Source organism: Streptopelia decaocto, assembly GCF_964273445.1.
Source record: "Streptopelia decaocto genome assembly, chromosome: 17".
Taxonomy (NCBI): Eukaryota; Metazoa; Chordata; class Aves; order Columbiformes; family Columbidae; genus Streptopelia; species Streptopelia decaocto.
The window spans coordinates 6762804-6783862 of NC_138672.1; the positions used below are offsets into that span (position 1 = coordinate 6762804).

General features: G+C 43.1%; 1 protein-coding gene across 2 annotated transcripts; it reads left to right on the forward strand.

Moving 5' to 3' along the window:
- Nucleotides 1–1763: 1763 nt before the first annotated feature.
- PKN3 (protein kinase N3) lies at nt 1764–20845 on the forward strand. Of its 2 annotated transcripts, none has more exons than XM_082067714.1 (22): nt 1764–2074; nt 5337–5619; nt 6170–6318; nt 7505–7634; nt 7749–7900; nt 8284–8479; nt 8757–8948; nt 9205–9314; nt 9799–9942; nt 10898–10973; nt 11924–12110; nt 13050–13161; nt 13987–14060; nt 15332–15398; nt 15969–16060; nt 16431–16607; nt 16698–16760; nt 17326–17402; nt 17990–18132; nt 18376–18483; nt 19040–19120; nt 19964–20845. In XM_082067714.1, exons 1-22 carry the CDS (start codon nt 2054–2056, stop codon nt 20174–20176), a joined length of 2847 nt encoding a protein of 948 aa, XP_081923840.1. In that variant the 5' UTR covers nt 1764–2053; the 3' UTR covers nt 20177–20845. The 2 variants fall into 2 exon arrangements, with proteins under 2 accessions (XP_081923840.1, XP_081923841.1); XM_082067715.1 differs by having other exon boundaries at nt 6188–6318.
- The last annotated feature ends 214 nt before the right edge of the window (nt 20846–21059 follow it).

Below are 21059 nucleotides of genomic sequence, written 5' to 3' on the forward strand. Positions count from 1 at the left end.
TTGTGCTATTCATACTTGTCAACGTAGTTTTTGTCCCTGTAAACAAGCATTATCTGAACTGATTTCTTAGTTATTTATGCCATTCATTTGAATCTGTAAGCCTCTTTGTACCACACTCTAAAACAGGTGCATAATGATAGTACTGTTCATTGGATACTGTTCCTGAATTTTGAAGCCATGCTGGTCTTTTGGTTTTTGTTTGGTTTTTGTTTTGTTTTGTTTTTTTGGTTTTTTTGAGAAATTATTTCATTGATTTCAGTCTCAATGTACCCTCAAGATATCCTTCTGTTTGAAGGAATTAAAGTACCCTTAACTGTTGTTTGATGTTACCATTTCTAAGAGTCTTTTTCAAAAGAACCAGTTACTAGTCCTAAATTCTGGCATTGTCTTGCACGGGTGAGGTTCTTTCATGGATATCGGGTGATGAGAGTGACAGGAGGTCACAACTGACTCTGAAACAAGATGCTTAACCTCCTGTCCTCTCTCTCTCCTCTCTCTCTTACTCATCACCTTCTCCCAGAGGAGGGAGTCCTGCAAGATGTAACTCTGGGTGCCTGCTCAGTAGCCTTGGCTCCTTTGTGCTCCCGCCAAACCTCTCTCCAACATGCAAACCAAACCCAGCCCTGGTCACCGTGTGCTGGGACAGGCTTTGCGGAGGCATGGCAGTGTCCCTGCTCCTCTGGAGCTCAATCTACACCTCTGAGTTTGACTTTCCCCTTTCCAGTATTTCCACTGAATGAACAGTCCAATTAAAATAATTTCTTAAATACTAACCAGCTCCTAGACTGTGCTACAAATAGCGACAGGTTTCAAAAGGGTTTATATTAATATAATGCACTTTATTAACAACAGGGGCATGTTCCAAGCTTTATAGAAGTTGAAGGCTTTATTAATTCAACTCAGTTAAGCTAGATTTAAGTTTTACATTTTCTGGTGATTTCCTTTTACTAATTATTCAGTTGCAGATCATTTACAAAATGCTTGTGCTAGAAAAAACTGTTCTAATTAAATAAAAGGAAAACATTTCTGTTTATTAGTTTATCTCTAAATTTGTACATGGGAATACCATTACCTTTGGATGCCTTCTGACTCAAAGTTGTGTATTGCAATAATAATATTATGCAATACTGCTGAGGAGGGATCTTACAATTGGGGGTCTTTAACACCTAAAAGCAATAAGTATCTTTTCCAGTTGGAAACTGGGCCTATGACACAATGGCAAAACAGCAACATGGTGGTTTTGCACTCATAATAGCTGGGGGATTACTGCCAGCCTTGCCAATGCATTTGGGTTATTTTTTTCACTTAAATATTCAGCTGAAACCACAGCTCACGTATGTAGAGGGGCAGTTCTGCAGAGAGAAAGTTAGTAAAAAAAAAAACTGGTGACAGGCAAGCATACTATCTAAAGGAGGGCTGCAATTTGCTCGTTCCCCTACAAATAAATGCCAGTTACAAATCAATCTGGAGAACTAAAATTGGAAACCACCTGATCGACTCAACACAGCGAACTGGGCCCAGCCGCAGGGATTTTTCCTCACAGCGCCCGTTTCCAGAGGCGGCGTCAGGAACCGAGCAGCTCCCCAGTTCAGATCTGTCACTGCGTTTGTCCCCGTACCGTCCCTTTGGCACGAACCCACAAGTTTTGTGCCCACAAGGGCCACCGACGCCCTCAAGCCTCTCCTTCCCCAGCAGCCCGGGGCGATGTCCGCGCTGGGAAGCGGGAGGTACCTCAGTCTCCTCAGCGTCCGGCCTGTCGCGCCTCTCTCCTTCCCGCCGCCATCCCGGGACCTCCCTGCCGAGCCTCGGGTTCGCGTTTCCCCTCAGGGCGGGCGAAGGCAGCGGGACAACGTCCGTACAGGGGCGGGAGCCGCGGCTGGCGGGGCGCCCCGGGGGCAGGGCCGGCGTGTGGGGAAGGGGCGGCTCCCCGCTCCCCCAGGGCAGCAGTCCCGGGCCCGCACCCCGCGAGAGGGCGCTGGCGGCGGTCACGGACCTTCCCGGGAAGGCTGAAGTTTGAATAAAGTGCCGGTTGCTGGTGGTGCCGTTCGGAGCAATGGCGGCGGGGACCCCGCAGGTGAGCGCCGCGCTGAGGGCTCGGGGGGCGGCGGCATGGCGGGCGGGGCGAGCATCGCCTGAGGTGAGGGGGCTCCCCGAGGGTGGAGGGGACCCTCGCCATCCTCCCGCCGGGAAAGCCCCGCTCCCCTGGAAGCCCCCGGGGAAGGGTCGGCCGCGGGGGGAGCGAGGCTCCCGCTGCCTCCGCCGCCTGTCGTGGTGCCCGCGCCCCGGGGGTTGGGAGAGGCTGCGCGAAGTGGGCGGGATCCCCTAAAAAACGTCCCATCCTCGCCTCGGGGAAATGGGGTTCGGGCCAAGTTTGTGCCCGCTGAGGAAATCCCCTCCGGGTGCGGAGGAGGTGTGGGAGGCCAGGCGGCGGCTGGGGCTGGCACACGGGATCCGGGGGAGGGCGGGCAGCCTGTGCTGGGGAAAACAGGCATTTCTGGAATAAACTCCCTGCAGCGGGGGGGATGGATGTCCTGCCTGCTTCTCTTGAGGCGGCTCAATCCTAATCTGGGCAAGAAGGGATGGAGAGAGCGGCACAAGGAGCTCCGGGCTCTTCCCACAGCGGTGCCTCCTGGCTGCTGTCCGCCCTTCCCGGCCCTTGTTGGAAAGGGCACCGGCTCCTGACAGGGCTGCAATTGCCCTTTTCCAAACTTTGCAGTGTTTTGGTTTTTTTTTTCTCTGAAATAAGGAAATGTGGCTAGCGTGAGTCTGTCCAACACAGGCCTCATCCCCAAGTTGGTGTGAAAGATGCGATTTAAAATGTCCTGGTGAACACATGTGGTCTGCAGGGGGGATGGCCGCCTCATCACTGGCTCATTAAATCAGATCGTAAATCAGTTTCTGTGTCAGTGGTGAAGTTCTGAGGGCCAGGTCTGCTCTGGGATTTGTGCAGGTGAAGCTTGTTGCCAGGCTGGGCATAACGGAGGGGTGAGATCTCCCTGGGCTGCAGCCCAAAGGACTCGGTGCAGCTCTGATACTGCTGGAATTTTTGCTGGTTAGGAAGCAGTCTAGACAATTCGGTACCACTTGAGTCTTGCAGAAGCCCTGGGTCAGTCCTGGCAGCTCCACTACAGGTACCAAAAGCAAGCTAATTTAAGCTAGTTTGGGTATTTCTCTGCAGGATGTAAACGTGTTTTGAGATTGCATTGGAAACATCCTGAAGGACTGACCTTCCCAAGGAACCAAGAGCAGCTACAGCGCAGGCTGTGGCAATATCCTGACACCCCACCGAAATTCCTGGCTCGGAATACAAAATGGATCAACTGAAATTCAGCTTTTCCATCCTCAGTATAGGGCTTTTTATCTTCTGGGTGCAAACAATGGCAATGTTATGAGACTCTCTGATCCACAGAGGGGAAGAGGGATCCAGTAAAACATACCATGCTTACGTTCTAAATATTTTTAGAAAACTAGCGTGGTGCGTTAACTGGCATTCAGACAAGCTTTTGGCAGAGAGCGATGTGGAGAAAAATTGACCTGATAGCTGCCCAGACTGTACCTGTTCTCTGCAGTCATACCCTGTGTCGGTATTACTCTTGCACCACTACTCATTCCATTGCTCTGATCAGATCCAGAGGGTCTTACACCCATTTGCATAGTTTGGATAGAAATGTTTATGCTTTTTCTAATTATTTAAATGAGAATTACAACAGCAAACTCCTTTAAGTCACTTGCTACAGACTGGATAGTGAGCTTTCTGATTTTCCAGCTCGCGGCTGGTAAAGGTTGCCTGTGACTCAGGAACTCCATGATTCAAGTTCTTCCTCACAAAACTTTGGATGTTTTTCAAAGCTCTGGCTTAGTTCCTGGCTTTACTAGTTGGGCGAGAACTTCCTGGAATCAGGATGTTAATCTGAACCTTTTTGTTTTGTTACCAATCTGAACAACTCCTATTTTGGCTATTGTGTATCTGTTGCAGACCCAACTTGATTTAAGGCCAACTTTAAAACAGATTTTTTTTTTCCTTCCTTCTTCTTCTTTAATGATTTTGCTATTAGATGGAAATCATAGCAAAAACTGATGGAGGATGCTTGGTTGGGTCTTTGAGGTGCTTAACAAAATATACTAATATGATTAAATAATGGTTTCTGTGTGAATGACATTGGTTTTGGACACACAGCACACTCTTAAAGTGCAGTAACATAAATGAGTAACACAAAACCAGTGTGGGTTATTGTTGGAAATGTGGTCAACCGATTGAAGAGTATGAAAGCAAGTTGGGATTCCCAAGTTCTGTCTTTAGTCACTGACCTGCTGTGTGACATTAAGTCAGCGTAGTGGAGCTTGACTGTGCAACTGTTTCTTTTGCATTTAAGCAGGGAGTATGGTGAGCTGTTAATGTTAGGCTGTTAATATATTAATTGTTCTGAATGCCTTAAAGCCGCTCCTCTTGTTGAAGAGAAAAGCAATGACCTCTTGCTTGGATTTGTTTGTTCCAGTGTTAGGTCACATCTTCATGGATGAAAGTTTCACCGCTCCTGTCTGAGTTCAGACCTTGTTTGGTCAGGTGTATGTCCTGAGTCTGTAAGCACAGCATCTCTGCTCAGAGCTGCTGCTGAGACGTGCATCACTAGAGCAAGTAGTGTTGAAAATGATGTAAAACAAGCCCAGAAGAAGCTTGAGTGCTACTAATGCAACTCAAAATAAGCAATGTTTTAAAGCTGCCTTACTGCTTGCAAATCACAAGCAGAATACAGATTGGGACCAGTCTGGTTCCCTTTTCAGATACAGCAGAAAGTTAAGCTTACTCTTTTGCGTGCTTATTTGTAGAAACAGCTGTAGGTTTTACAGTTTTCTCCTTCTTGGGTAACAGCTGAGAGTTAATGCATGCTCGTGATATTGCTAAAAATCTCTAACAAGGTAGTTGAGATGTGTATTTGAACAGTTGGCATAAGACATATTCAGATAAAAATCTGCATCTACTAGTAGAAGTTCATGCTGGTCAGAACAAGGTCAAATATTGTCTGGGCTTTGATACTTGGAGAACAAAGATGGGTGTAGACATTAAATAACAAGGAAATAAGATGAAGGTTTTTCTCCATTATGGTTTAAAACCAAATTAAGGCATGTTAAGATCCAAGTTGTATTCCGTTCTCTGCGATTTCCACGTAGGTCTGGCGGGCTTGAAAATTTGGTGAAAAGGTTGGCTTCAGAATGTATGTGAACACCTGTCTAAATGAAATGAAGGAGTGGGGTCTTATGAGGCTATTGCTATATTGTAAAAATGGTTGAACTGTGTGGTCTCTGAAATCCTCTTGCCCCACGGTGCTCGATTGCAGGGCAGCTGCCTCTTGCGGCTGGGCAATGGAGAGAACTTAATGGATCCAAGCTTCCAGCAAAAACTGGAGGGTGAGAAGGAGCTCCTGCGCCGTGCTATACAGAAAGAACTGAAGATTAAAGAGGGAGCAGAAAACCTGCGCAAAGCAACAACAGACAGAAAGAATCTTGTCCATATAGAGCATGTGCTGAAATCTTCCAACCGAAAACTGGAGCAGCTGCATTGGGAACTTCAGGAGCTTAATGCAAGGATTGTAATAACAGACAAAGAGGAGAGGAAGACAGGTAGGTCTTGGGTCATGATCGACAGGAAAATTTGGTATAGTACTTCAATATTTATAGATATTGATGTATTTTTCCCTTGAGGGCTCACAAGTAGTGGGAGTTTCTTCTGTTGGTATTTAGCTGATGAAATGATCTGTGCAGTAAAAACTTGAGAATAGGGCAATAAAGGTGGCAACATGAGAGTTCAGTGTAGGGAGAAGACCAGCTAGAGAGTGCTGGGCCTGGGCAGTATTCAGGAGCAGGCTGTAGGTGGAATTGAAGACACTGAATCGAGTTTCTGAGCAGTCAAACATCCAAGTATCTTGTAGGATGAATAAGTATAAAATTGGAAGAGGGTTTGTTAGGACAGGTTCATTGATAAACCAAGAAATATTTCCAGATATGAGCTTGAGCTTCATTTGAAACAGTGTTTTGCAGTCACTTTTGTAGATGAGACCTTTTTATACCTTATTTTATAGCCTAACCTTCTTTTATACAGTCACCCATCTATAACCCAGTGAAATGACACAAGAAAAGATGACTAATGGTATCGATTTTGTTGTTTGTACAGATGGATCTGTATCTCCAGATCCTTGTCTCTGGGAAAGAAACCCGGACCCCATGGCACGGAAGGTTGAAGCTCTGAAAAAGCAGCTGCACGTTGAAATGAAAGTGAAACAAGGAGCTGAGAACATGATCCAAATGTATTCAACATCCAAGGTAAGCAGGAATAAACAACCATTTGGGAACGTGAATTCCCAGATCAAAATTTCTATTTGAAGTCCATATACAAACTCTCTCTGGTAATTGGTGTATGAAAGAAATTAATTCGTGAAGCTTGCTTGACTGAATCCTAGCTCTGCATTCATTTTTGTGCTCAGCAGAGTGACAGCATGTCACATAACTGCACAGGACAACCAATACTCCAGTTATGCATTAGACTTGCATGTTGCAGATTTCAGGAGTTTAGCAGGAATCAACAAGGAATTGGATGGTGCACTTTTCATTTGTCAAGAACTGAAGCCAATCTGTAATTACTGGATGTTAGGAAAAGGCTTTTCTGAAAGTGTAGTTTATTCCACTTTGGCCCATGATTTGGTTGCCTCTGCCGTTTTCTGAAGCATCTGGTGTTGATCGCTGTTGGAGGGGTGTTATTAGACCAGCCACACAGGCATAGTCTGGCAGTTTTGATGCTTTTAGCAGCTATTACATGGCAGATGCTGATTGTGCTCTTGAATGTTGCTTGGTGGTATTAATGATAGAGTTGGGAATCATGTTGTTTTATTTTAGCCCTGTAAATTCTTCTGTAGTCCCAGTGGAAAGTGGTAGGTTCCTATAGAGTAGCTTCTGTTATCATTCTCAAGCAGATGAATGGCCCTTTGGAGAGACCTACCTCTCCCTTCAAGCTACGGACTCTACGTTACAGCATGTGGTATCTCTTTATGTGAGAGAAATTTTCAAAGGTGAACTGGTTCCATGTTCATCACACTTTTTGAGTTTGGCATAATTGTGTTGAAAAATCAAAGGATAATTTAAAAAAAAATCCAAGCTTATTATGAAGCTTAATTCAGTCAGACCAGCAGTCTGGAGGGTCATGATATTTTGATTTGCTCAAAACTTCTGGTCACAAAAAACTGTTGAGCACAGTTAGCCAGTGAACCACAGGTCCCAGTGACCGAAATGGTTGGTATTATTGACCTGTCCTTTCACTCTACAAATGGAGATAGTGATCTCAAAGTTCTTGAACCTCAGTGGTGTCTCCTTTACATAACTGCTCACTTATGCCATTTCATGATCATTTATGACTCTTCTTTCAGGTACCACCTCATCCTCTTATGTGAACACATCATCATAATACATTTTTAATAAGCGTGGTTCTCTCTCTCATATGCTTTCTTTTTGGCAGGAGCGGAAGCTGCTGGCTACAGCTCAACAGATGCTTCAGGACAGCAAGACAAAGATTGAAATAATCCGCATGCACATTGTGAAAGTATCACAGTCAGCAGGAGGGATGGAAGATACAGTGGATCCAGCAGGTAAGGTGGTTTAGGTGACTGATACAGCTTAGAACAGATGTGTCCAAAACCATCAGATCCAGAACTTTCAGTCAGTTTTCATCCTCATCATATTTTTATCATCAAAATGGCTAGTGAGGATGGGGACCACAATCAGTGCTTTGGAGCTGCGTATCGAGGAGCTGAGACATCACCTGCGCATCGAAGCTGCTGTAGCTGAGGGGGCAAAAAATGTGCTGAAGATCCTAGGAGGGAGTCGGGTACAGGATCGCAAGTTTTTGGCTGAGGTAAGTGCTTATTCAGGCCTTCTTGAGAGGGTCGTTTCATGCCTCAGCATTAGTGATTTATCATTAACAAGTTGAGTTAACCAAGAGTTATTAATTTGGGAAGTTCCTGTCTCTCTGTGAGGACACACTGATTGGGATCCCTTTCCCTTCTAGGAATAACATTCCTTGCTTTGGGGAAACTTCTCAGTAGCATCGGAAATGACACTGATGGGTTGGTCAAGATCTATCGGAAAATGTTTCACTTTGTTCCTTTCTAAGAAAGATGTTATCCAGTCTTTTTTTTTGGAGCTTACTCTAGTAGTTCGTAAAGGATTAATAGGACCTGGACTGGGGCTGTACATCGAAAATTTCTGCCTACTTTCTGTTCTTCTCTGTATTGCTAGGCTCAGGGTCGTTTGCAGGAGTCCTCTCAGAAGATTGACTTGCTGCGCTTGTCCTTGGAACATCAGCTTAGTGAGCTTTCTCCTGATCACCCAAAAAGATCACTCATCAAGCAGGAACTAGTAAATACCTCCTCCCTGGGAGCTCAGCATGGCAACGTCCAACCCACTTCAGTCATTAAACCTACAGCCCTCACAGGTACATAAATGCTGCGTGGCATGTTGTTGTGAGAAGGCCAGAGGGGAAAAATCAGTTCCATTTCTTCTCATTGTTGTAATGCCTCTTGTTATATGGATGTTTGATTTTTCTAGGAACAGAACTTTCTGATCATATGGATTTGCAGTCTATTAATCTGGGGTAGTTTTGAGCTGTTAACCAAGAAATAATGAATCTGAGAAATTCTTGGACCCCAGTGAGGACCGGCTGACTGGAATCACTTCATTTTTTACAAAATAAGATTCTTTCCTCTCCTCAGGAACACTGGAAGTGAGACTGATGGGGTGTCAGGATCTATTGGAAAACGTTCCAGGCCGTTCCCGAATGACTAGTTCTTCTCCCATTGTTGGCAGCCCAAGCGATTTGAGGTCTCTCTCCCGAACGCGAGTTGGCCTGGGTATCCATGGCCGTGGTGTTGCAGGAAAGTACCTGCGGAACGAAGAGCCATGTAGTGAGTATGGGGTTCGCTGTTGTGTTGCGAGTGTCATACAGGAGCGTGGGGGCTTCTCATCCAAGTACTACATTAGCCTGGTATTAATGTAATGATAAGAAACCTGGTTTCTGCAAAACTAAGAGAGAGAATGAGTCGCATTATACCTGGTCCTCCTACTACTCCCCTGGAAAATACATTTGATTGGATTTTCACCTTCAGCGTGGGAGATTTTCTTTGGCAAAAGATTATAATCCATGTTTTCTCCTTTGCCCAGATGAGGTCCTTGCTGTGCTCAAAGTGGACAATAAAGTGGTTGGCCAAACAAACTGGGGACCAGTTAATAACCAGGCATGGGACCAGAGCTTTGTCATTGAGCTAGATCGGGTAAGTCTGCACCAGGTTCCCTGTGTTGTATTTGTTTTTCCATTCCACCTTACCTGATTTGTTTGTTTAGCTGCCATTCCACTTCATTCAACTCTCTATTGCTGCTGTCCCCATGTGCCACTTATCTTAGTCTTCTCCTGAAGGCAGTACATCCATGGCAGAGGTTCAGCCTGAACAGCATCTGTTGTCTTTTCCTTATCTGAGCAGTTCTATTTCATTTTACCAGCAAAGTGGCTCTCACAGGGATTAGTGAAATGGGGAGCCAAGACAGCCATCTCGAAGAGGGTCTGTAGCTAAGAGAATCTGAAAACATCAGAGAAAGCAGGAAACAGAAGAATTAAAGAAGTTTCTTATGCATACTGTTTGTTTGTTTGTTTTTACAACAGTGTGTATGTGTGCATGTGCCATTTCCAGAGCATGGAATACTATGTAACTCTTCTGCTTTTTTTTTTTTCCCTCCCTCTCTACTCGCCAATCCCACCAGTCTCGCGAGCTGGAAATTGCAATTTATTGGAGGGACTGGAGAGAACTGTGTGCAGTGAAGTTTTTACGTTTGGATGATTTCCTTGATAATGAACGTCACGGGATGTGCCTCTCCCTTGAACCCCAAGGACTGCTTTTTGCAGAGGTACACATGTCAGCTTTGCTTATTTTTCAGAGAACTCTCTCTGTTTAGGGTGCCTGCCTGAAAACAGCTGTCGCACCCAGGATACAAGGAGTGGAAGGAGCAATAATCTAGAAGGGTAGAATGACACTTGAAACCTTTTTGCATCAATATCATATGTAAGAATAAGGAACATGATGTAACAGATGTTCCTGTGCCATAGCCTGGAGTGACTCTTTAGCTGTTCCACTGTAATTATATGTGTGTGTACTTTGAAATCCATTGGTTTTTATTTGCTTTCATGATGAGTCATTGACTCTTTAATTAAACATGTGGCTTAATGGCCAGAATTGAGTCACAGAGATGTAGAATCAGAGATGCAAATTCCTTCTGGGTACGCTTATTTTATCATCTTTCTGAGGCTAATAATAATTTGAATTGCCATCAATGAAGAGATCATCCAGATAATCCCTTACAAGCCACAGTACTTTCTGCTTTGTGCTGTGATGAAAGTTCCTGTGGTTGTCTTTCCAAAAGTGGAATTTTGACCTCACGTACCAAAATTTGCCTCCTCTCCTTGGCTTCTTGTTTTTTCTGGTTTTGTTTTGTGGGGATTGGTTCTGGTTTTTTGTTTTTACTTCAGTGCCATAGACTACTAGCTTTTTTTACCCTACAAGTGGCTGTGTTCTTTGTGCATGCCTTTACAAATTAGATTCATTTCTTTTGGGATATGAATTGGTCTTAATTCTGGGGATTTTCTGCATTTCAGGTAGCGGAAAGTGTCTAAAACCACAGTTGAAGTAACAGATGTTTAGAGGGTAAAGCTAGAATAATGCAGTCTGAAGTCTGTGGAGGTGACTCCTAATTTACCAAACAGATATGAATGGAGAATTTGATGAGAGAGCAGGCGTGTGTGAACGTTTGTGTTCACAGTGTGTAAATGAAAAATCCTGACAAATCCCCTTTGCTTCTCTGACAGGTGATGTTCTGTAATCCTGTCATTGAGAGAAAGCCAAAACTGCAGCGACAGAAACGCATTTTCCCCAAACAGAAAGGTAAGCTGCTAGAGAGCTGGCTGCTTGCTGTCCAGGGTGTGGAGGGCAGGGCTTTGCACAATCCCTTTAAATTGGTGAGACATTAAAATGCTTGTTAATTACTGCATGTAAGTAAGCGGGCTCTATTAGAATGTGAAAGTTTCTCCAGTCACAAAAAGAGCAGGCAGCATGGTGTGTAATGTGATATTGTTGCAGTGTTTGTATTCACAATTAACATTGTTAGGAGGATGTAATTACTAGTTATTTAACACATTTCTTAGCAAGATCCAGGACGCAAGCTGTATTAATGTAACCAGCAATGCTGGTACTGCTGAACAGATATTGAAAGGTTTTCTGGAAAACTCGTTATAGAAGACTGTAGTACGAACAGGCTTCTGATTGTCTGTCAAGTCTTTAGAGCTGGCATCTCAGATTAATAGATTAGGGACTGGAATAACTTGCATACTTTCATTTTTGTCTGCAAATTCTTTCTCGCGAAGCTGAATAAGGTAAGACTTTACATACTGAGAACTCCTGGCAGTGGGGATAAATGAGATTTTATATTTCTATTATTCAGGAAGTAGTAAAAATTATTAAAATATCCCAAATGTTTTACTCTTTTTAAGACATTATCAGAAACTTTCTGTTAGCAGGCTGCATGATTAAAATGCAGTGTTGAAATAGGAGAAAACCTGACTTAAAATCAATTTTTACTGTTTGGTGCAATTTCTACTTGAGGATTGTTATAATATTATATAGAGCTGAACTTAGGTGAAATAATAGATCTGTTTCATCATCATTATTAAACTTTCTTCCCTGAAAAAAAAAAAAAGCCCATTCTCCCTAGGGTGAGCTGCCTTTTTCAGTAACCCACGTGTGTTTAGGTGAAAGCAATACGTGACAATAACAGTACGTGAGATTGCAATTTGCGCCTTGTAATGTCACTGGTGTTCTGACTCTGGCTCCTCCAGGGAAGGAATTTCTCCGAGCTCCTCAAATGAACATAAATGTTGCTGCCTGGGGTCGCCTGATGATGAGTTTCCTCCCTCCGTGTAGCTCCATGAACCCTCTGAGTCCCCCGCTCCACGATCCCATTCACACAGACTTTTCTCCAGACTCCCCACAAAGTCGTGTTGATTCAGTGTCCAAACTGAGCAGGTAGGTCATGTTCTGGGTGTTGCTGGGGGACACTCTGAAGGGGGTGCAGGGTAGATCTTAAAGCTCTCTTGCACCTTATTAAGACACAGGAAGATACTGATGAGAAAAATGTATCTGTGAAACTTAATACAGGATTTTAAGAAAAGCCAATGCTGCCTGAAATGATGTGGTTTTAGTGGGTTGTTCAATACGCTGTGGCCAGCTCTGATTTATCACTAGAAGTTAGACCAATTTCCAGAATTGCTTTTCTAACAAGCGGTGTGTTCCAGAGCCAGGGGAACTTCAGCAGCTTTCTTCTCCTCTATGGTGAGATCTGTGGGCAGGAAAGTGGTGATAAGTAAACACCATGATACAAAAAATACCCAAACCAGAACACAAAATCTGATTTTGAAAAGTTGTTTTATACAGACAAAAAGATGTACTGTTTCTGTGCTGTAAAGAAAATTCCACTCATTAAATGTCTTCACCAGTACAGTAACTGAACTCTATGCAAGGTCACAATGTGATTGTTGTGGTCAGAGTACACTCTTCTTTCATGTAGTCATTTTCTAAAAGAGACTATTCACACTGATTCTCAAGACCTAAAGAAAGAAAAATAAATTGAGTCAACTTCTGTGTTGCTATTAAAATCAAAACTTCTTTAAAGTTCTTGATCATAATGGCTTATTTCTACACACCTATGTTTTATCAATGTTACAGCATCAGAGAGCTCGTGTTGGAATGTGAGTCCATCACCAACTTCATAGCTCATTTTCTTTTCATTCATTTAGAAAAGCTTATCTTGATGATACTTCACTGACTTGTGTGTATCAGGGAGTCCTGTTGTCCAGTGTATTGGACTGACCTAAACTTTGCTCATAGAGCAAAGCCGCTGCAGAGGTGTCTGTGTACTGTGTTCTGCCCTAAGGTGATCTCTTTCCATTTGTCTTACAAATGCAGTGGCTTTCCTGGGGCTAAGGTTACGTCTGCTGACGAAGCACCACCCAAGCCTCCACGTCTTTTCCTGATGGCCAACTCCAAAGAATCAACACCATCTCCTGCAGATTCTCCGGTAATCATTTGGGCTAATAGGGAGACTTTTCTTTGGTGGTTGGTGTTCTTTTAGGGCCTGGTTCTTCTTAATTGTTTATTACTGAAGGAATTCACTGTACTTTTGGCAGGCAGCACCTCATTAGCTGGCTCATCTCCAGCGATTCGGAATCCAGTGAGCTGTTTTGACATGGAGTCTTCACAAAAGTGTTGCACCTCTTTTTTTTTTTCTTATAACTATAAGTTGCTTTTCTTGGAGAAGCAAAATGTGAGGTAGGTCAACACTGGGAGTTCAGAGCGAGAGTACAGAGTGGATGACTGCAGAGACAAAGCAGAGAAGGAGGGTCAGCAGGCTTTTAGGAGCAAATGAAGTTCTGTGTCATTAAATAAACTGGGCAAAACCAAGAAGAACTCTACACTTTTGACAGGAGCAAGCAGGAAAATTGTCTTGAGTAGCATAATAGTTAATGACCTGTGTTCTGCCACATCTTACCCTTTCTCATTTGGCTTTGGTGACAGAGGAGACTGCATTCTCTGACAATTGTGACTATTTTTGGGACATGAGGTGCCTTTTTATTAAAAGGAAATGTTTTATTCTCGACTTCTAAAGGCATTTGGTTCAAAGGGATTGACCATATCAAAAAATATTATACATGGGAATAGTTTTGCCTGACCAAGGACAATCGGTTTTTATGCTGCTTCCCTCCAAGCAGAGGCAATGACCAACTGCAAGAACTTGTCTGCGGTTATGCTGGATCATGACAGAGGAGAAAATTTGGATGTGGGTGTTCAGGTCTGACTTGGTGATCCAGAGGTTCACACACTGTAATTTTCTTTCTGTTCGTAGTGTCTGAAGAGGCTGCATGTTGAGAAGTCTTGCGGCTCTGCTCTAACAGAATTTCCAGTCCCGGCATCTCCAAGGTAACTGCGGGCAGCACGGGCTGTCTTGGGTCACAGATTAAAGAGGCACTGGGCTGAAATTTTGGAGCACACACAGTCTAACATTCTGCTCAAGGTCTGCTTTGGTTTCTCAGCAGCAGCGTCTTAGTGCTGAGTGTAGGTGAGACATCTGCTCTGAGCTTTACTTGTCTAAATGTCTGCTGTGCATTATCTGTTTATTAACCCCAACACTTGGTGTAGTGATAGATTGTGCACTACAACATAATAGATTACTTTAGTAGAAGGTAAAGTCACAATTTGTATGTAACAAGAATGCACAGCAGTAAATATACCAAAAAAGGGCAAGTAAAAAAAAAATTACTGTTGTTGAACAAATACTGACCGAAAAAGCACAAACAGCAAAATCTTTCTAAGCTGATCTCGCAGTTCAGATCACAGAATTATGTTCATAATTTCATCTTCATTTTTGAGGGGTCCCATTGTCAAAACAATGTAACCAGGATACAGTCTGGCACCCACCTCCCTTCTCTCTGAGAAGGCTGAGGAAGGAGTTGAGTCCTTCACAAGTAGATAGGCCTTCATTTCACTTACTGGAGGAGTATGGAGTGTCTACTACTTTTTAACTGGACTCAAGTGTTCAGGCTGTTGGTTTGTTTTTTGGGTTTTTTGGGTTTTTTTTTTTATTCTTTCCAAGCAATTCTGGAGCCTGAGTTTCCTTGGTAACACCTTGTGGCTGCCATAACATTTTATAGCATCTCTTCATTCAGCTACTTTTTTTCCAGCAACATCTTATGTCTGTTATCTCACCGTGTTCATTTCCAGCTCACATTTGAGAACTTCTGCTTATGCCCTTGTCCTACCAGCACTTGATGTACATGTTCATGTCTGATTAACACAATGGCTGTTGAGCCTGCTAAAAGGAGTGTAGGCGAAATTGAATTTTACTACCCTAAGGATGAGGATGGAGGGGAAACTAATCCTGTTATGGTAACAGAGAAAGCAAGCCTTGGAGAGTCAGAATTGTTGCTCCTGTTGCCAGTACAGATGGCAGTCAGAGTGCTGCCACTGGAACCAGTGTCCTTACCTTGTGCTTACCTGTTCCTTTGGTGACAGAACAGCAGCAGCAAGCCCAAGTTTTCAAGATTTCAGCTTAGACAAGGAGCAGTTGACACAGCTGTTTGCTTTTCCTTTTGCTTTACAGAGCTTCTTCCCATAACACAAATACACACTCTTTTGTTGTCCGTTTATGCATCTTTGGGGTATTATCTCAACAATTCTTTTTTTGTCTGCAGGAAAAGGACAGTTCAGCTTGGGGATTTTCACTGCATCGCTATGTTGGGACGTGGCCACTTTGGGAAGGTAGTGTGGAAGTGTGCACTTTGTGAAGGGGGGTGATGGGACTGTGGTTGTGAAGATGGGCCTCAGAGTCTGAATAGAAACACTGCAGTACAGAAAAGATTTGTTGTGATGCAGATACACAAAACAAACCCAGCCCAACCACACAAGCAGGTGGTAACTGCATTGTTAACAGTCAAAACTCCTGAAGATTTGTGGCTTCAAAGCCTGGAGAAAACTGTCCAGGGAGTGCAAGTTATTTCATAAAGCACACCATTGCCATTCCTGTGTGATTGTGAGCACTAGTAGAATAGCTCCATTCCCAAAAACTGTGTGCGTGGTTTCTTGCTGTGAGAGCTCTGACGTGCTCATAAAAGCAGTGATACTGGTGTTTGTGAAAATGTAACTTCCACTGACAGCCTTCTGGACTGCTGCAGCACAAGGAGCAGAAAAAAGTGCTCCATTTCTAGAGTTAGTTGAGCTTGGTTTTGAGAATGATTGTCTGGAGTGGATGGAAATAATGTGTGTCGATGGGAGTCAATCCGATAAGGAAATAACATTTCTTGGAAGTACAGCTTTTCTGTTTTCTTTCAGGTGCTGCTGGCCCAATACAAGCCAACGGGGAAGCTGTATGCTATCAAAGCCTTGAAGAAAAAAGATATTATTAGTAGAGATGAACTTGATAGGTGAGCTTTGTTTAGAGATGGTGCTGTTGCCAGAGGCTACATTAACACACCTGTAATCAAACATGAGCAGCTATGATGCATACTAGTCACAGTACTATTAAGGTTAAATGTGACCTTAAGGCTTGGGTAACTAAAACCAGGAAGAAGGAAACTTATAACAGCGCTGCTTTCTAACTTCTGCTGGAATAACACCTGAAGAACACTCTACAACTCAAGGTTTGGAATTATGTGAGATAAATATTGTATTAGCCCACATTTTTTATTTCTCTAACTTAAGATGTAAAGATTGCTTTCTTCATTCTATCTTTCTCAAAATAGGTTTTTCTGCCAAGCTCTAACATTGACATTTTCATTCTTTGAATCCTGGCAGCTTGAACTGTGAGAAGCGAATATTTGAAGTGGTCAATTCTTCTGATCACCCATTCCTTGTGAACATGTTTGCGTGTTTCCAGACACCTCATCATGCTTGTTTTGTGATGGAATACACTCCAGGTGGTGATCTTATGATGCGCATCCATGAAGATGTCTTTCCGGAGCATGTGGCACGGTGAGTTAGAATTAGTCCAGTTTCCAGGCACTATAATTTTTTAGATTTGATTCTCATATGTATTTCCTGATAACTGTTTGTTCCTTTTAGGTTTTATGCAGCCTGCGTAGTCTTGGGGCTCCAGTTCTTGCATGAGAAGAAAATTGTTTATAGGTAATGCAGCAAAGAATCAAGTATAAGACAGTTCAGCAACTTGAAAGTTTACTTTTCCTGTAGCTATGTGCCTGGAGCTCGCTGTCTTGCCAGGGTTTCTAATCTTTCTTTCTGTCTTTATTTTCCCCCATTGCCTCTTGCTATCAGCATGTTCACCGTGCTTACAGTAAAGAAAGTCATCTAGAAGCTATTCATCTGACATGTTGCAGGTGATTCATCCTCTGTGACATGTCAATACATTCTGGGGGGCACCTGTAAGTCACTGCTTTCTTTTTTACTGGGATAGTCAAGTAATTTGTCGTGCTGTTGTGGGATGCTCTTTTCCAGATGAATAAGCCCCACCCAGCTGCTTTGCTTTGTGAGCCTTTCATTAAGGGGAAAATATCAATAAATTAAGGGGAGTCTTCCAACTAATACATTATTTAAACCAAATGTAGACTTTACTGAATTTAGATTTTTATGCTCTTTATTAACATCTGGCTTCTGCCTCTTGCAAAAAAAAAAGATGTTGGATGGCAATCCTCAGATTTCATCAGCCATTTTCTTTCCTCTCCTTTGCCCACAGGGACCTGAAATTGGATAATCTCCTTTTAGATGCTGAAGGATTTGTGAAGATCGCAGATTTTGGGTTGTGTAAGGAAGGTGAGTGACTTTGTTGAAGCTGAAGCTGAAATTGAACCACCAGAACCGGTTTAGGATCTCGGCTTTAGCAACGTGTTCACAAAGCAGGTACTGAGGTGGTTGTGTGTAACTTGTATTCATCCCCAACTTAGAAATAAAGCGAAACCCACCAAAACAACCCAAAACCTAACAAACAAACAACAAAAAAAACCTCACCTGTCTGGCCGTGATGAACTTGGAAAGAGGACTTTGTCCTTTGATCTTCAGGAAACATGTGAAGCAGATTACAATCTGCTTGTTCATTTAAAGGAGCCAGAATATAGGGTACCACAAAATGCGTGCTTGAGTAAACGAGCAATGGAAGCTGCAGGAAGTTTCCTGTGGTTTTCTGTTTATTTAAGCATTACCTATATGTTTCTTATTTGGAGCTGTTAAAGGCCTCAGGTTTCATACTTCCTTGTTGGCATTTACAAGCCTTGATTAGAACTCTTGCCCAATGAACAACATTAGATTATCAAGCGATAAACAACAGCTTTCGGAAGCTGAGGCTGTATGTGATCCATTCACTAATGTATACTGCATTTTACAAGAACGTTCTTTTCCTACAGGAATAGGTTTTGGAGACCGCACAAACACCTTCTGTGGCACCCCTGAATTTCTGGCTCCAGAAGTCCTGACAGACATCTCGTACACGCGGGCAGTGGACTGGTGGGGACTGGGTGTGCTCATTTATGAGATGCTCGTTGGTGAGGTGAGACCACCTTTCTCTGAGAGGATCTCGCTGAACAGTCTTAGGGGAAAGTGGTACCAACCACCTGAGATTAAGTTTTGCTGAATGTAGCTAACTACGTAGTAGTACTTAAATTACATTTTTCTCATTCATAGTGCATGCCAAACGCTAATTAAACCATGCAACTCCCTGCTGTTCTCATCCCTATATAATAGTGAGGAATGGGTGCTGTGTGGATTAAGTAATACAATGTCACAATTGCAGTCACCATTCCCTGGAGATGACGAGGAAGAAGTCTTCGACAGTATTGTCAATGATGAAGTCCGGTATCCACGATTCCTTTCATCTGAGGCGCTTTCTATAATCCGTAAGGTAATGGGCTTGACGGATCTCTGGGAGCCTGAGGAATTTCCTTTTGCTGTGCAAGTGCATCCAGAGGGACTCTAGTGGGACAGGATCTGGAGCTGCCTACACACATTAAGGAAACAATTAAAATTTACACATATTTTTTCCTTTCCATCCCTTTACATAAATGCTGTTCTTCTGTCTGAGGATGACTAAGCCACTTCTTACTGAGATCTGTTGCTGCTAAGTCTGAAGCAGAGGAGTGTTGATTCAAGGGCAGGAGTGTCAGCGTCATTCAGTGGAGGTGGCTTGATTCAATTTTTGGATGTGACCTGGTAGTCACTGTTGTGCAATTAAGATTCTTCATGCAGTTTATAGCAGGTGTCTTACTGGTGTTGGGAAGTTGTTTGCAAGGAACTAGGTCTGAGCTATTACTAGCAGATTACGAACTTGCTGCAAAGTGAGAATGAGAAGACACTGATGGGTCGGTCCGTCCCCTTCCTTTTGTTTTTCTCTCTGGAACATTATTTCTCTCCATCCTTGCTCTGTTTTTTTTTAAATTTCGAACTGATATTTCCTGCAGCTTCTTCGGAAATGTCCAGAGCGTAGACTGGGAGCAGGGGAAAAAGATGCAGAAGAGATTAAAATCCAGGCCTTTTTTAAGGTAGGAACTCGCAGTGTCTCTCTCCCTCATCTCTTGTGCTTTTGAGGAGAGTGATTTGCTTTCTGTTGGTATCAAGACACATTTCCGTTAGTTATCAGTGGGATCTCAGTGGTAGCTTCTGTTGCATCTCATTGCTGCATTCAGGAATGTGTGATTTGATTCATGTTTGGAATTACATCTCCCAAGTGTGTTTTCTGGGATCTATAAGCTTCCAGAGCTGGTTTGTTATTCTTCCTCTGTGTACAAATATACTTCCCTTTTGAGCCATCAACAAATACCCCTTTTAAATAAAACTGCAGCAGTCAAAGACACTGTCTGGTGATGACAGTGATTTCCAGTTGGTCTATTTGGTGGCACCTGCATTTGTAGGATACACATGAATCGCAAGAGAAATTGAGGTTAAAGACACATTTGCTTTGGGGAAGGGTAGATGGCTGTTCCAGGTGAAGGTGTTACAGCCCTCCTTGTCACTGCCCATCTCCCAGAAGTTCTTTGCCTTATAACCCCTGTCTGGAGTAAGAAAAGAACCTGGATGTCAGCAGGAATTGCTGGGAGGTTCACAGATCCACCTGGCCACAGCCGCACTTCGCTTTTGTCCCTCCTAAATATAGTTTGAGCTGTAACTTTGTTTCTTGGTGTTCTGAAGAATGTTCTGAGGCCGTATGGAATCTCTGTACTTTGGGCCTTTTTTCAGTTTTCTCTCTTACTTTATTTTTCTTTAATTGGTAGAAATAAGACAGGTTGCAACTGATCTGGAAGGGAGGCTGCAATCCACCCTCTTACTTTCACATTTCATAAATAATCTGAATGTCAATCTGACCTGTTTGCTTCCTTCTATTCCAGGAAATCAATTGGGATGCCTTGTTTGCCAGGGCTCTGAAGCCGCCTTTTGTGCCCACCTTAAGAGATCCCGCTGACATTAGCAACTTTGATGAAGAGTTTACATCACAAAAGCCCATCCTTACTCCTCCAGAGGAGGCTTCTCTCCTAACCCGTAAGGAGCAGACTGTATTCAAGGACTTTGACTTTGTCTCCAGACACCTTTTAGATGTTTGATTCCTGTGCTATAAGAAACGTGAACAGATTGTTACCACCTTGAGGGAGTGCAGAGAGGACTTGGCATGGGTGATGGAAAAGTCAACAGAATTTGTAGAACTGGTGGTGCTGATGACCCCGGGAAGGGAGTTCCCTGCACGCTGAGTCAACCTACTGGGGGGTTTTTTCAGCCTCTTTTGTTGGAGGGATATTGGATGTCAATTATCTTAAAGGAGTAATTAATGTTTAACTGGATGTATCTTCTGCCATGGAATACAGATGGAAATTTTGAATTTAAGCTGGATTTAACTTAATGAAATCAAACCATTGCTGCAACCCAGGTTACACTTTCCAAATAGCCTGAGTCAGTAGCACGGCTTTTTAAAGTTGCGGAGTAGCAGAGGGACTGGCCACTTCTTACATATTTTCTAGGAAATATATGCAGCATTCCCTCTTTGTAATGATTTTATGTGCTTTCCCACTCATAATCATGTATGCCAGGGAAGGAATGGATTTTAACACAACCAAGATAATGATTTTGGGGTTTGATAATGATCCAAGTGATATATCTTAAGGAAAAGGATTGTCTTTCTACTTCTTGGAGGATGCTAAATCTTAACTATTGTTTTCAGTTATATGAAAAAGCCACAGCTTTGCACATGCTATTGGTTTTTAAAAATAAAGATACCTTTTCTTATAATGAAATTTCAGCTCTTCATCTCCTTGTGTTAGCTGAATGTTTCAGATTGGGGCTACTCATATTCTGCTCAACGGACAGGATTTTATTTTTCTGTGTAAATGTCAATAGTAATATTTCCTTCCCCCCCCTCCTCGTCTGTGCACATATTACATGGTGTCATCAGCTGTCACATACAGATGATTGCAGTGGTTTCTCCACAGACTT